We start from the raw sequence: 17,626 nt of genomic DNA on the forward strand, positions 1-17,626 counted from the left end.
TGGACAAGTAGTTTTTTATAAAATTTCCACACCCCTGATTATTATTGGTTTTTACAGCACCCATGGTTCCTAATTGAAAGGACTGATATAAAGAAAGAGCCCTGACCGCAAGGGCTTACAATCTACAAGATGTACACATACACTGTGCCATGGAAACTTAATACTCATTCATCAAAGCCATCTACAAGCAGCCAGCAGGTGACACTATTACTAAAGCAATCCACAAGGATGTGACACCGAGTAGAACAATTAATAACTATAAATGTGTACATATCGTGGAACTATCACTAAGCACCTACCAGCCATTACTTAAAGGATTAAGTTAGCATTACATATTTTTTGGATTCCCAAAACACTACTCACTCAGACACCAGGCTAAACAAAGCCCTCCACAAATATGAGAAGGCTACCAGGAAGTTACATATGACAAGCATTACTGTAACACTCATCAGCTGTATGAATTACAACCCCAAGATATGGCTACATAAAATTACATCTATTTTTAAATTCCAATTCTACATATGGGTTCCAGAACGATAATGTTGGTATCCGTTGGCAGATGAAGAATGCCTGAAGTTATCCACTTTATAACCAAGAGTCTGCCAAAACTGGTCATTACTATTGTCTTCTAACATATGAATAGACAACACTGTGCAGCCTTTACTCCTGTGATGATCAATCTTGCAGTCCAATGCCATTCAAGGAGGCCTGTACTGACTGAATGACTTAGAAAAGCTGGGAATAGAGCTTGGACCCATTTATACGCCACCTGGAAACAAGCAGTTTTTGCAGATACTTTCTTTATTCCCTGTGACATTTAAAGATTATCCTCCTAAAGAAGCCATGTTTATTGGTCACTGGATCGTGCACTGTAACTGGAGACCTCTAGGAAGAGTATACAAGTGACTGGAGACATCAGGAAGAGTATACAAGTGACTGGAGACATCAGGAAGAGTATACAAGTGACTGGAGACATCAGGAAGAGTATACAAGTGACTGGAGACATCAGGAAGAGTATACAAGTGACTGGAGACATCAGGAAGAGTATACTAGTGACTGGAGACATCAGGAAGAGTATACTAGTGACTGGAGACATCAGGAAGAGTATACTAGTGACTGGAGACATCAGGAAGAGTATACTAGTGACTGGAGACATCAGGAAGAGTATACTAGTGACTGGAGACATCAGGAAGAGTATACTAGTGACTGGAGACATCAGGAAGAGTATACTAGTGACTGGAGACATCAGGAAGAGTATACTAGTGACTGGAGACATCAGGAAGAGTATACTAGTGACTGGAGACATCAGGAAGAGTATACTAGTGACTGGATACATCAGGAAGAGTATACAAGTGACTGGAGACATCAGGAAGAGTATACAAGTGACTGGAGACATCAGGAAGAGTATACAAGTGACTGGAGACATCAGGAAGAGTATACAAGTGACTGGAGACATCAGGAAGAGTATACAAGTGACTGGAGACATCAGGAAGAGTATACAAGTGACTGGAGACATCAGGAAGAGTATACTAGTGACTGGAGACATCTAGGAAGAGTATACAAGTGACTGGAGACATCTAGGAAGAGTATACTAGTGACTGGAGACATCTAGGAAGAGTATACAAGTGACTGGAGACATCTAGGAAGAGTATACAAGTGACTGGAGACATCTAGGAAGAGTATACAAGTGACTGGAGACATCTAGGAAGAGTATACAAGTGACTGGAGACCTCTAGGAAGAGTATACAAGTGACTGGAGACCTCTAGGAAGAGTATACAAGTGACTGGAGACCTCTAGGAAGAGTATACTAGTGACTGGAGACCTCTAGGAAGAGTATACTAGTGACTGGAGACCTCTAGGAAGAGTATACTAGTGACTGGAGACATCAGGAAGAGTATACAAGTGACTGGAGACATCTAGGAAGAGTATACAAGTGACTGGAGACATCAGGAAGAGTATACAAGTGACTGGAGACATCAGGAAGAGTATACAAGTGACTGGAGACATCTAGGAAGAGTATACAAGTGACTGGAGACATCAGGAAGAGTATACAAGTGACTGGAGACATCAGGAAGAGTATACAAGTGACTGGAGACATCAGGAAGAGTAGATCGCACAGCTGCACTGAGAATAAAAGAAAAGAAGAATAAATAAGAACTCAAAAGAAAAAGCACAGCTGCACTAGCTACCATTCACAGCCACACACAGAGGAGCACAAGCTACAGACTGCCGTAAACCAGTTTGGAGCTTACGGAGGGGCAGCCTTGAGGAGATTGCAGTTCCCACAGCTGCCCTGCCCTCAAATCACATTCACTGCAGGTATAGGAACTACTGGAGGAGGGCTCACACACACCACTCCGTAACAAAGCCCACATTTTTACAACCCTGCTGTGAACTATGGGGAAATATAACGTCTGCTTTTTTTTTTTCAGCAAAACATTCTGCAATATATTAGGTAATAAAAAGGAAGTGTTCATCTAGCATATGACACATAGAACACTGGACGTATATACAGATCTAAGAAGGTTTCAATGTCACCCACTGTCACCAATTAGATCTTTCTTTCCCTTTAACACTGTCTGGTTAAAAACTAAGCTGGAACCTGACTGGTTTCTATATGATGAGCTCTAAAATAAAAATAAAAATAAATAAAAAAGAGCTTTAAAGCCTGGAGGGGATTCAGGAACATTTGTTCTGTCCCATAAAGGGGGGGGGGGGGGGGGGGAGGAATTATTATGGAATGTGTGATGTACTTTTTATTTATTTATTTTTTACAGTTTTTTTTATATGGTGCAATTTATCAAACAGTTGCACAGCATTCATGAATTGTTTGCAGAAGCATCAGTGGAAAGACTGTGGTATATACACGTTTTACCCTGTAGTCACTCTTCGTGTGATTTTGTGGATAAATGTGATCCATTGCCCATAAATGAAGTCGTCAATGATAGAACAATGACTACTGTGACCAAAAAAAAAACTATGGTATACATAAATGCCGTGGTGTGTAAAAATTGCTCTATGTAAAAGTTACAAAATAAAGGGTGAGATTTATCAAAACCTATGTAAAGGAAAAAGTGCCGAGTTGCCCATTTTGACAAGTCAGATCACTTTTTAATTTTTCAGAGGCCTTTTAAAAAGTTAAAAAAACACATCTGACTAGTTGCTATGGGCAACTGGTCAACCATTCCTCTGCACAGGTTTTGATAAGTCTCCCCAAAGAGGAGTCCCAGTACAGCTTGCAGATACTTTTTAGAGACAATTTTACAGACATAAAAGGGTAATAGGAGCGGAGTACCCCTTTTAAAGGGGTATTCCAGGCAAAAACTTTTTTTATATATCAACTGGCTCCAGAAAGAAACAGATTTGTAAATTACTTCTATTAAAAAATCTTAATTCTTCCAATAGTTATTAGCTTCTGAAGTTTTCTGTCTAACTGCTCAATGATGATGTCACGTCCCGGGAGCTGTGCATGATGGGAGAATATCTCCATAGGAACTGCGCAGCTCACGGGACGTGAGTCATCAGAGAGCAGCTAGACAGAAAACTTCAGAAGCTAATAACTATTGGAAGTATTAAGATTTTTTAATAGAAGTAATTTACAAATCTGTTTAACTTTCCAGAGCCAGTTGATATATAAAAAAAAGTTTTGGCCTGGAATACCCCTTTAAGTTCCTGCATGCAGCATTGTAACAAATATTTATGCACATAGCAGTGCTGGCACAGGAAGACCATGAAGCTGTGTACTAGAGTCGTGGGCATTCCAAGAGCACTTAGACCAGTGCATCAAGAAAGGGAATAACTCCCAAACATGGCATCCCACAGAAGATAGCACAACTTTTTTTTCTGCTGACTCAAAGGAGTGCTGTAGCAAAAGTTACTCATCCCCTATCTACAGGGCAGCATCTCTGGGATGGGACCTCAGCTCTCACTGAGGAACACGTGTTGTCTACCGGTAGACAGCACATGCTTAATTCATTTCTATGGGAGCGCTAATGATGCCCAAGTGCTGTACCTGGGTCTTTTCTGCGCTCCCCTAGAAATAAATGGAGAGTGTGCTGTCTGCAGCATGCGCTCCTCACAAAGCATCAGGTCCCGTCCCAGAGATCGCGGTTGGCCTTAGTGGTCAGACTGCCAGCGACCAGCTACATATCCCCTATCCTGAGGATAGGTGGAGAAGTACATTTTTGCCATAGTTCACCCTTAAGTGACCTTTTATGCGCCTATGTATAAGTATAGAAGGTTGTACAGAGCCGTACTATGACCACATGCACAAGGCCTAAAGTAGTACTTTTTATATATATACTAGCTGAGTACCCGGCGTTGCCCGGTTTTTCCTTCCTAATCCTTTTTGGGGAGGAAAATTAACAAAGGAGGAAGCTTTTGACTTCATACGCAGTCCTCATATATTGTTGTCATATCCCAACCCCACATCTCGACCTCCCATCCCGTCTCGTAATATGTGTACCAGGTAATGAAATATCTCCAGCCGTAGGGAAATTATATGGGAACGTACATTTACCATTGATTTGCATGGGACTTAAAAAAATAAAAATAAAAACCCGACGAAATGGGGTAGTTAAGGATTAAATTAACTATCCTATATTTTAAGTGGACATATTAGTAACATGTGACCAAGTATTATCGAAATATCTCCAGCCGTTTGGAAGTTATACAGTAACACATTTCCCATTGACTTGCATGGGACTTTAAACAAAAACCCCGCTCCTGGCAAATGGGGGTGAGTAAGGGTTAAATTACCTATCCTATGTTTGTTGTTGACATATAAGTAACATGTGTACCAACTTTCATGTTAATATCTTTAGCCGTTTGAAAGTTTTTGTGGAACATACACACATACATATATACATGCATACACACACACGTTGAGTTTTATTATAATTAATATATATATATATATATATATATATATATATATATATATATATATATATATGTGTGTGCAGACAAGGTGAGGCTGCTCACCACTCGTGTTTGCTGCACGATCTCGTGCTACGGACACCGGTACCGCTCCCGGCTTAATAGAAGTCACACAAGAAAACGTCCGGCACTCGGGAAGATGCAGGTAAAACTTGTCAATGGCTTTATTCACACGCTTAAAGGCAGGACACAATCTGACGCATTTCGCACGCTCGGGTGCTTAGTCGTAGATGACTAAGCACCCGAGCGTGCGAAACGCGTCAGATTGTGTCCTGCCTTTAAGCGTGTGAATAAAGCCATTGACAAGTTTTACCTGCATCTTCCCAAGTGCCGGACGTTTTCTTGTGTGAGAGATATATTTTATATATTATAATATATATATATATTTTATATATTATTTTATATATATATATATATATATATATATATATATATATACATACACATATATATATATATATATATATATATATATATATACACACACACACACACACACACACAGTATTTATCGGCGTATAACACGCACTTTTTAGGCTAAAATTTTTAGCCTAAAGTCTATGTGCATGTTATACGCCGATACACCCCCAGGAAAGGCAGGGGGAGAGAGGCCGTCGCTGCCCGCTTCTCTCCCCCTGCCTTTCCTGGGGTCTAGAGCCCTGCTGCCGGCCCTTCTCTCCCCCTGGCTATCGGCGCCGGCGCCCCATTGCTCGCGCCGATAGCCAGGGGGAGAGAGGCGGCGCTGACAGCCAGGGGGAGAGAAAGGGCAGCGGCACCCATTGCCGGCGCCGCTGCCCCGTTGCCTCCCCCCATCCCCGGTGGCATAATTACCTGGGTCGGGTCCGCGCTGCTGCAGGCCTCCGGCGTGCGTCCCCGGCGTCGTTGCTATGCGCTGCATGGCACGGTGCATGAAGTCCGTGCGCCGCGCCGTGCATAATAACGACGCAGGGGACGCGCGCCGGAGGCCTGCAGCAGCGCGGACCCGACCCAGGTAATTATGCCACCGGGGATGAGGGGAGGCAACGGGGCAGCGGTGCCGGCAATGGGTGCCGCTGCCCTTTCTCTCCCCCTGGCTGTCGGCGCCGCTTCTCTCCCCCTGGCTGTCGGCGCCAGCACCGATAGTCAGGGGGACAGAACGGGCAGCGGCGCCGATAGCCAGGGGGAGAGAAGGGCCGGCAGCAGGGCTCTAGACCCCAGGAAAGGCAGGGAGAGAGAAGCGGGTAGCGACGGCCTCTCTCCCCCTGCCTTTCCTGGGGGTGTGTCGGGGTATACACGCGCACACACGCACCCTCATTTTACCATGGATATTTGGATAAAAAACTTTTTTTGCCCAAATATCCTTGGTAAAATGAGGGTGCGCGTTATAGGTCGGTGCGTGGTATACCCCGATAAATACGGTATAGGTGTGTATATATATATATATATATATATATATATATATATATATATATATAGATGCCTGTTGCATATGACAATTACTAGCATGAGACTAAACAGCCACCCTGCTTCCAGTCTCACCGCGCAGCTCAATTTCTTTGCTATTCACCCGGCCTGTGTACAGGCATGCTGCCTTGTGACTAGACGTTTCACACAGGGGCTTGTGTGTGAAGCCTAAGTCATGTTCTATAAGACTATAAGACGCTCATAGACTTGCATAGAAAAATGTACTTCCGCTTCACACTATAAAATAGCAAAGGAACAGAGCCGCGCCATGAGACGGGTGCCAGAAGACCATATTAATGCCCCTGACAGAATTTTTTTTTTTTTTTTTTTTAGCGTTTCCCTTTAAATTTTGCACCTACAAATCCATGTGATGGCTTATTTTTTGTGCCACCAATTCTACTTTGCAGTGACATCAGTCAATTTACCCAAAAATCTACTGCGAAACAGAAAAAAAAAAATAATAAAAAAAAATAAAAAATCACTGTGCGACCAAATGGAAGAAAACACCATTTTGTAACTTTTGGGGGCTTCTGTTTCTATGTAGTAAATTTTTCAGTAAAAATAACACCTTATTCTGTAGGTCCATATGATTAAAAGGATACCCTACTTATATAGCTTTGATTTTGTCGTACTTCTGGAAAATAAAAAATCACAGCTACATGCATGGAAATTTATACGTTTAAAATGGTCATATTCTGACCCCTATAAAACTTTTTTTTTATTTTTCTGCGTATGGGGCAGTATGAGGGCCCATTTTTTTGCGCCGTGATCTGAAGGGTTTAGCGGTACCATTTTTGTATTGATCGGACTTTTTGATCGCTTTTTATTCATTTTTCATGGTATAAAAAGCGACCAAAAATACGTTTTTTGGACTTTGGAATTTTTTTGTACGCCATTGACCGTGAGGTTTAATTAGTGATATATTTTTATAGGTCGGACATTTACGCACGTGGCGATACCACATATGTTTATATTTACATGGTTTTTTTATGGGAAAGGGGGGGGGGGTGATTTAACCCTTTCCTTAATAAAAGTTCAAATCACATGAACTTTTTTTTTTAACACTTTTTTTTTTGCAGTGTTATAGCTCCCATAGGGGGCTATAACATTGCATACACTGATTGCCAGCACTGTTCAATGCAAAGCCATATCTTTGCATTGATCAGTGGTCGATTGCTCAAGCCGGCATCTCAGGCTTGGAGCAATCACCAAAAGGGACACGCCGGAGGAAGGTAAGAGGACCTCCGCCCGCATCCCAGCTGATCGGGTCACCACATTTTCACTGCGGTGGTCCCGATCAGCCTCACTGAGCAGCCGGGAAGGTTTTATTTTCGTTTTAGACGCGCCGTTCAACTCTGCCGCGTGCTATTAGCCTCAGGTCCCGGCTTCAGATATATGCCGGGACCGACCCCGCGTTATATCGCGGGAGCCGGGCAGGGACATAAATATATGTCCTTGGTCGTTAAGGGGTTAAATGACAGTGTATGGTTTCACAAGCTTTATCAAATCCTAGGTTACATCGCTTGTGCTTTAAACAGTAATATACCGATTATACAATGAACAGCTGTTACCTCCATTTTGGGTAACAAAAGGGGGATCATAAACCCCCTTCTGTGATGTTCATATATAGATGTGTACCTGATGTCACTTTTATGCATCTTTCTTGACTGAGAAACGTTGTTGAAGGTTCAGGTTGCAGATTTCAAAAGCTCTTTGTGTTATGCCCCTTTCACACTGCCGGTATGACAAGTCAAATACGGCCGGCAAACCCCCTTTTTTTTTGCAGTTTGACGGGTCATAACAGGCAAAAACGGGTACCGAAGGACCCCATTATAGTCAATGGGATCCTTCAGGCGCAGTTATTTTCGGAGAGAAAAGCCGGAGAAAAAGACTCTGCAAGCACTATTTTTCTCCGGCTTTTCTCGATGCTAGAATAACGGGCTTCACACTGCCAGAGACAACCGGCAGTGTGAATGTAGCCCAAATGAGCATTTTTAGTCCCTTCTCATGGTTATTACTGATAGCTTAAGCCTTCTCCTAAATGGGATGTTAGAGCTATCAGTCATAGCTGAGGGAAGAGGCCAGGAAGCTTTCAATGCAGAGAGCTCTGGGCAACCAAGAAGCTATCACCCCCTGGGCACTTGGGACAGAAGCAAGCTGTATAACCAACATATCGGGATACCACTGTTATCCGTACTACAAACCTATACCAATAGGTTACTGTGAGTTATGCTGATGAAAGATTTCTTTTATAACCAATACCCCAAGCAAAAGGATTAGCTCAGACAAGAAAAGGCAATGTTCCAACATCTTAGAAAAAATAAAATTTCAATAAATGGGCCAACAAATAACTTACCAGATAAAGTTCTAACAAACAAATATGAAGCAGTCTGATCTAAAGGCATTGTACACATTTAAATAAAAAAGCTTGCTAAACTAACAAACATTCTAATGTGAATGGGGGCCTCCTGACTATCTCCCAATAGATTCTAACATGGGAGAGAAGGATTGGGTACGTTAGATTTCAGCTGCAGACCCTATTTTCTCTTGAGGAGATAACCCACCAGGAGTCTGGCAGTGGCTCTCTCTCCTCTCCACACTGAGGCTATGTTCACACATTAGAATTTCCATGCAGAACTGTGCATTGGAATTCTGCATGGAGATTCCACAGCAGCAGAGTCCCATTCTGCTGTGCTGTAAACACAGTGGAAATTCCGATTCCGGCATCAGCAAATAGAATGGAAGTGTGTGGACATAGCTTTAGAACACATATAGGCTCAGAAGCAGGAGAGAGCTTTCAGCTGAATGACTGATCATTACTAAAAAGGTGTATGGCCCATCAAATGTCTCCAAGGTCATCAAAATGTCTCCAATTAAGAGATAAGTGTATAGGTTTATTTATGCACACATCAAGTTGTTCCTGTGCTCTTCTGAAATAGTTATAAAACCAGTGTTTGTGCCGGAAGTTTGGAAAATGAAAACAAAACCATGTCATGACTGCAGATACACCCCATGACACTAACATTCCTCCTCCCCCATTCAAATGATTGAATTTGTGCTGATAGCTCATAACCGATTCTGGCAATAAAAACGGAAATGGTTCAAAAATTAGTTGCCCAGAGTTTACTTAGACTGGCATTGTTTATTTGGTCTAATGTAAATCCCTATAACTGTAGGATTGCTCCGTATAGCAAGAGGCACATGAATCTCCATAAATCTAGGCGCATGTGAGGTTGCCTGTGCCGTCCCCCAGAATACAGCTCGGAAAAGCCAACTGTCAATGGGACTTTGAATTGCAGGGATTAATTAACCCTGAAAATGGGGACAACAATAAATTAATTAACCCTGAAAATTCTGTGCAAAATTAACCCTCAAATCCAGGTGGATCCGCTAGTGAGGATTCAGGGAGGAAATAATTGGTGAGTTTCTGAAGGAAAGTCATTAAGGAATATCTGGAATAAATCCACAAATTACAGAAATCTGTACCGCAAACTAATTTCCGTATAGAAATCATGTGGATTTTTTCGGCAGCATGTAAACGAGATTTCTTATCTCAATCACATTGGTTGCAATATAAACGCTGGAAGTATTCGAACAAGAGCAAACATTCAAGCATTATTAGAAAAAACGGTGACTTAAATGCCTTACACAGGAGGCATATTAAGTAGAATACTTCAATAGGCATGAATTAATCTGAAATTATTTTTTTTATTTATGTATTGTACTTATGTAATGAATGATCATTTCCTTTATACACTGCTCAAAAAATTAAAGGAAACCCTAAGATAACACATCCTAGATCTGAATGAATGAACTAATCGTATGAAATACTTTCGTCTTTACATAGTTGAATGTGCTGACAACAAAATCACACAAAAATTATCAATGGAAATCAAATTTATCAACCCATGGAGGTCTGGATATGGAGTCACACTCAAAATCAAAGTGGAAAACCACACCACAGGCTGATCCAACTTTGGTGTAATGTCCTTAAAACAAGTCAAAATGAAGCTCAGTAGTGTGTGTGGCCTCCACGTGCCCGTATGACCTCCCTTCAACGCCTGGGCATGCTCCTGATGAGGTGGCGGATGGTCTCCTGAGGGATGTCCTCCTAGATCTGGACTAAAGCATCCACCAACTCCTGGACAGTCTGTGGTGCAACATGGCGTTGGTGGATGGAGCGAGACATGATGTTCCAGATGTGCTCAATCGGATTCAGGTCTGGGGAACGGGCGGGCCAGTCCATAGCATCAATGTCTTCCTCTTGCAGGAACTGCTGACACACTCCAGCCACATGAGGTCTAGCATTGTCTTGTATTAGGAGGAACCCATGGACAACCGCACCAGCATATGGTCTCACATGGGGTCTGAGGATCTCATCTTGGTACCTAATGGCAGTCAGGTTACCTCTGGCAAGCACATGGAGAGCTGTGCAGCCCCCAAAGAAATGCCACCCCCCCCCCCCCACTCCAATACGGACACACCGCCAAACTGGTTATGCTGGAGGATGTTGCAGGCAGCAGAACATTCTCCACAGCATCTCCAGACTCTGTCACATGGGCTCAGTGTGAACCTGCTTTCATCTGTGAAGATCACAGGGCGCCAGTGGCGAATTTGCCAATCTTTGTGTTCTCTGTCAAATGCCAAACGTCCTGCATGGTGTTAGGCTGTAAGCACAACCCCCAACTTTGGACGTAGGGCCCTCATAGTCTGTTTCTGACCATTTGAGTGGACATGCACATTTGTGGCCTGCTGAAGGTCATTTTGCAGGGTTCTGGCAGTGCTCCTCCTTGCACAAAGGCGGGGGTGGTGGTCCTGCTGCTGGGTTGTTGTCCTCCTACGGTCTCTTCCACATCTCCTGATGTACTTGCCTGTCTCCTGGTAGCACCTCCATGCTATGGACACTACACTGACAGAAACAGCAAACCACCTTGCTGCAGCTCGCATTGATGTGCCATCCTGGATGAGCTACACTACCTGAGCGACTTGTGGACTCCCTCTCATGCTACCACTAGAGTGAAAGCAATGCCAGCATTAAAAAGTGACCAAAACATCAGCCAGGAAGCATAGGAACGGAGAAGTGGTCTGTGGCCACTGCCTGCAGAACCACTCCTTTATTGGGGTGTCTTGCAATTTGCCTATAATTTCCACCTGTTGTCTGTTCCATTTGCACAATAGCATGGGAAATTGATTGTCAATCAGTGTTCTTCCTGAGTGGACAGTGTGATTTCACAGAAGTGTGATTGACTTGGAGTTACATTGTGTTGTTTAAGTGTTCTCTTTATTTATTTATTTTTGAGCTGTGTATTTTGGGCTAGTTCTCTATGTCAAGGGTTTTTGTGTGGTTGTAATCACTGTGGGACAGAACTCAGGGGACAGCACTGTAGATGGTATGTACTCCTTATACCCAAGTGTATTATGTTTATGCATCGACATAGGAAACAATCAGATATGTGTTGGTTTATTTACTTCTACGGCAGTTTTTTTTTCTCCACCGGAAGCTGTCCGACTGCTTCACTTCTGCATGCTGCCTGCAAGCCTCTTCTGTGCACTGGAGACGCTGGTCACTGTGCTGAATTTGTTGAAGGGGTATGCTTCTGTACAATTAACACTGGAGATTTTCTGCTTAAAAATTCCATTAGGAAAACCTGCAGCATATGTGCTACATGTAGCCGTGATCTTAAAGGGGTACTCCGGTGAAAACCTTTTTTCTTTTAAATCAACTGGTGGCAGAAAGTTAAACATATTTGTAAATTACTTCTATTAAAAAATCTTAATCCTTCCTGTACTTATTAGCTGCTGAATACTAAAGAGGAAATTATTTTCTTTTTGGAATGCTCTCTGATGACATCACGACCACAGTGCTCTTTGCTGGCGTTATTATAATAATAATAGTAACGTTTTATTTATTTATTGCTGTCCTTAGTGGGATTTGATGCCGCTATGCGTCATACTGCCCTTAGCATACATCTGCTATGCATGGTTGCTAAAATGGACAGAGATGTCAGCAGAGAGCACTGTGCTCGTGATGTCATCAGTGTTCCAAAAAGAAAGGAATTTCCTCTGTAGCATTCAGCAGCTAATAAGTACTGGAAGGATTAAGATTTTTTAGTAGAAGTAATTTACAAATATGTTTAACTTTCTGCCACCAGTTGATTTAAAAGAAAAAAGGTTTTCACCGGAGTACCCCTTTAAGGGTAGGGTAACACATAGCATATACTGAGCATATTTCAGGTGGCGCAACATCCATCGTGCAGGAGAAATACACTGCGTATTCTCTTATGAGCAACCACACAGGGCAGCCACCGGGTTTGGAGGTGGGCCTGGGTATCATAAACTTGCCAGCCCCACCTCCAAATCCTCACTGCACACACAGGGCTGCCGCTGAGTAGCACAAGGTAGAATGGTATAACACACCTTGGGGGAAATTTATCAAAACCTGTGCAGAGGAAGTTGTCCAGTTGCCAATAGCAACCAGATTGCTTCTTTCGTTTTTCACAGGCCTTCCTAAAAATGAAAGAATCAAGCTGACTGGTTGCTATGGGCAACTGGGAAAGTTTAACTCTGTACAGGTTTTGATAAATCTCCCCCTTATTCTCTAAATGTCCAAACAAACATGTCTATAGGACAAGGAGATTGTGAGGTTAAGATCCAGCAACACCTTGATGAGCGTCGGCTCCGTAGAAGGAGGAGCTGCTGAGACACCACCACATAGGACTACATAAGCAAAACCATGCCAGAACCAATAAGTCATAACACTATATTAGTAAGTTATATATCTTGGGGGTGATTGTATTTATATAAAACTATTTTATGATACTAGAATCGACATCTAAATTAAATTAGTCTGTTACAGCGTTTGCTATTTCCAGCAACCCCATAGATAATAAATGGATTGGAAGGGGACATAGAAGTGTTGCAGCATATAACTTACTAATATATGATCCTGTGAAGAGGAGCCATAGTGTGCAATCCAGGACCTCACACCTCCTCCAAATGAAGAAAAGGCTAGATTTACACATAGTATATTGGTCAGTATTTTTAGTCAAAGCCATGTGTGAAACCAAGCCAGAGCCAAACGGACCTGGAACGGGACAGAGCATAACGGCAGTGTGAACCTAGCCTTACAGGTCTATACAACACTCATCCCAAGTCTTATCAGTTTGCACCACTCATATTCTTTTACAGGATCTGTCATTACCCGTTTTGCTTTCTGTTTTAATAACTTAGGTACATTCACCTCAAACAAACTAAAATGTCTATAGGGCATTAGTTTTCTAGGGAAAATTGGGGGCGATTTATCAAAACCTGTGTAAAGGAAGAGCGGTGCAGTTGCCCATAGCAACTAGATTGCTTTTTCATTTTTCACAGGCCTCTTTAAAAATGAAAGAAGCAATCTGATTGGTTGCTATGGGCAACTGCACCGCTCTTCCTCTGCACAGGTGTTGATAAATCGCCCCCAATCAAGATTATAAAAGGAGAAAGGGCGGCAGTAAAATAAAAAGTCAGGGCTATTCACCTATCTGAACCCCCCTGTGGGCACCACTCGGTCAACAGCAGATCAGGCAGATTTCTGGTTTGCTTGCGCTCTTTCAGACAACAATACAGTACCGCCATCCATTTGTCTGTGGTGGGAGTTGAAGCTGGACCTTTCTACCATACGTTTGCAACACCCATTGATGACGTATGTGGGTGACAATGCTGATCACATTGTAACATGATGTCAGCACAGACTATCACTAGGCATTGATGTCTGTGACCATATCATGTGACAGCTGAAAATGCAATCAGCGCTGTGACATCACCAGGTACATGAACGTTGCATGCATTATTAGGGGGCTGGCTTGTCGCACAAGAAACAAAGCAGCCAAGCCCCCTTTGACCACCTGACTTCTGATGCATTGTCTCGGGCCACACAGCTAGCTGGGAAAGACCTGAGACAACATTTATTTTGTATGCTGACAAACTTGAACTTCCAGGGACAAGTCAGGAAACTAATAATAAAATTAGCCATCAGAGGTAACAAAAGTGTATTAGTAACCAGATTAATTTAGTAGACCGTCCCACAATTAGATTATAAAAAAAAAAAAAAAAACGAATAACCGATAACTTATACCAGAATATCTGTTATTGGCCTGAAAGGTCACAGATTATCGGTATCGGCCCTAAAAAAAAAAAAAAATCAATATCGGTCCATCCCTATTGTGTAGCTGATACTGTAAGTTACCAAAGGTAACTGGGTAAAACACAAGAAAGAGGGAGATCTGAGTGGCAACTAGCAACCCATAGAGATCAGATAAGTCTCTTCTTGGGAAATGACAATATGACATCAAAACCACAGAGAACACTCAGCCAGAACACTACAGGAGCCAAACTATTCTAGTGACCCCGCAATAGAAATGTAATTAACAGCATAAAATCTATACATGCCCGGTCCAAACAAAACGAGAACAAGAATCACACAGTTCATGGCAAAGTATTGGGCTCTGTTCACACTGGCAACATGACTTCTGTTATTACAGGATCCATTTGCCCCCAAAATGACTTCTAATGGGTCAGTCGTGGGTCACTGAACAGTCAAATAGCAACAGACTTAATGTCATCCAACATATACAGGTCCACACATCTGCTAGTGACACTGCTGCTCACAGATAAGGCTGGGTTCACACCACTGTTTTGTGCTGTATCCAGTTCTGTCTGATATACCAGATAAAATAGTACTTGTGTTGATGTCCATGCCATTTAAGTCAATAGGAGCTGTCTGGCGTGCATCAGACCTGCCAGTGTCCTATTAAACAGAAGGAACAACCCTAGCGTGAACCCTGCTAGAAAGACAGTACAGGCCCAGGGTATAGCAACAAGACGTCTGCCATAGGTGTGCCTAATGACAACCTATGGGCATGTCACTGTACATGTACTGCTCCCAATAATGATACGTGTGAACGGAGCCCTACCGTGTCATCAGCTCCAAACTCCCCACACACCGTCACTAACAATAACATAAAACCGCACACTCCGCCCCGAAGTACCGCGGTGTGTGACCATGACTCAGGGTGAGGACAGGAGATAACGCGGATCCGGCCCAGCAGCTGGAACACACGTGGATACCGGGGGTCTTCAGTCAGCGGTGCCCGGCTCCACACACAAAGAGCATGCTACCGGGGAGAAGCACAGCCCAGGGCAGGCCGGTGTGCAGGGGCCGCTCTCACCTCGTCCTCCCGCTCGTTCTTGAAGCACAGACAGGCCGCCCGCTTCTTAAAGCCTTCCCGGTCGTAAGTCCGAGTCTGGTTCGGCTTGAACTTCATCATAGAGGCGGCTGCTCCTCCACGCTCCCCGGATGATGCTGCTGTCACCGCGACCCTTGCCGCTCCCTATTCGCACCACACGTCCAGGCGCCCGGAGCAGGAGGAGAGCCGGCCCGGTGTTAGAGGAGGCTGCTGCTAATGGAGAAGAGAAGTGAGCCCTCGGAGCAGACGCGCCTCTCCATGGACTTGTGTCGTCTCCGGTCTGTGTCCGCTCAGCTGGTCCGGCCCCGCTGCCTGCTCTCCCCCGGCCCCCCTGTCACTCCCGCCCCTGCGCGCGCACTGCAAGCCTCCCTACGAGACACTGGCGCTTGCATTCCACGCCGCGCTCGAGAGTGGTGAGGGAAGAGCTGCGGCGCATGCGCGGGGGAGAAGGGCGGGACGTACGCTGGCCGCAGCTCTCAATGAAGAGCGAGCGTGTTGGACGTGGAGCGCGCATTCCTGTCGCCTCGGTGTCCCCGCCCAGTGGCTGAGGGGAGAAGCTGTGTACGGTGGTGCCCCCACCCCTACTCTCGCCGTTACCCAGACAACCGCCCCCCTGCGAACAGCACGTCTAGTACTAGACACTTGAGCAGTCATTGATACAAACCCTAGATATGTGTGGGGGAATACGTGTGCTAACAGCCGGGGTTTGAGATATATATATATATATATATATATATATATATATATATATATGATGCTACACGGGTGCTCCATATGGGTAGTGATAATAGGCACCATACTGATGCAGAGTACATGCCTTTACTTTCCCCTGGAGGATCATGGGAAGTTTATGCTAAAACTATGAATATCCCACAACAAGCCTAATTTCTGAGACAGAAACCTTGTTCTGAGCAATGTCTGCCACACACACATTAAAGGAGTACTCCAGTGGTGAAAAACTTATCCCCTATCCTAAGTTTCAGATCGCAGGGGGTCCGACCGCTGGGGCCCCCGACAGCCCGTGGGAAGGGAGCGTGTTGACCACCGCATGAAGCTGCGGCTGACACGCCCCCTCAATACAACTCTATGGCAGAGTCGGAGCACTGCCTTTGACAATCTCTGGCTCTGACATAGAGTTGTATTGAGGGGGCGTGTCAGCCGCCGCTTCGTGCAGTGGTCAACACGCGCTATCTGGCCAGCCAGCCTGCACCCCGTACAGAGAGATTGCGGGGGGCCTCAGCGGTCGAACCCACCTGCGATCTGAAACTTATCCCCTATCCTTAGGATAGCAGATACGTTTTTCACCACTGGACTACCCCTTTAAGCTGCGTTCACACTGCCTTATTCAAGCATATCTAAAATACAAGCCTAAATAAGATATAATTTGATTGATAATCTGTTTTCCCTTAGTCTCAGCAGCACAATATGGGGTGTTTTACGCCCCTGTGCGCCCACGGGACGTTAGGAATTTTAATAACCAAAGGAGTCCCCTCCCCACTAGCCCATACAATGGGCTTACCTTCCGCCTAATGCAGAGTAGTTATAAAATAGAAAAAATAAAATGAAAGTATAGAGGGGGAGTCTTGTGCTGCTGAGGAGACTAAAGGAAAACAGATTATCAATCATATCTTCCCTAGCGTCCCTCAGCAGCACAATCTGGGGATTTAACAAGGAAAGTACCCCATAGGGAGGGTCTCAATGCTTGACAGCATTGATAACCGAGCTAACAAAACTCAGCTGTTGAGAAAGTCTAGACTGTATTCTATAAAAACAAAAAAAAAGTTGATGGACTAGACCAGGTAGCAGCAAAACATATCTGTTCAATTGGAACAGAGCATCTCTCTGCCCAGGACGGACCTACCGACCTGGTAGAATGAGCCTCACAAAAAGAAGGAGGGTCTAGACCCTCTAAAGTATAGCAAAAGTGAAAACAGCCAGATATCCACCTGGATATAGTGGGTTTAGAGGCCTTTTTGCCCCTACTAGGACCCTGAAAAGAGATAAACAAATTCTCTTC

General features: G+C 44.0%; 1 protein-coding gene across 3 annotated transcripts in view; it reads right to left on the reverse strand.

Annotated features, from left to right (window-relative positions):
• The window catches only part of NUDT4 (nudix hydrolase 4), a 46,224-nt gene extending 30,147 nt beyond the window's left edge, over positions 1–16,077 (reverse strand). The window contains exon 1 of one of the 3 annotated variants that reach the window (XM_056574348.1): positions 15,592–16,077. In XM_056574348.1, the coding sequence (XP_056430323.1) occupies positions 15,592–15,690 (99 nt within the window). In that variant the 5' untranslated portion in view covers positions 15,691–16,077. Of the gene's footprint in view, positions 1–13,901; positions 14,112–15,591 lie in introns of those variants that run through there. The other 2 variants (XM_056574349.1, XM_056574350.1) reach the window with 2 other exon arrangements.
• Positions 16,078–17,626: the final 1,549 nt, after the last annotated feature.

This window comes from Hyla sarda, chromosome 4 (genome assembly GCF_029499605.1).
Source record: "Hyla sarda isolate aHylSar1 chromosome 4, aHylSar1.hap1, whole genome shotgun sequence".
NCBI lineage: Eukaryota > Metazoa > Chordata > Amphibia > Anura > Hylidae > Hyla > Hyla sarda.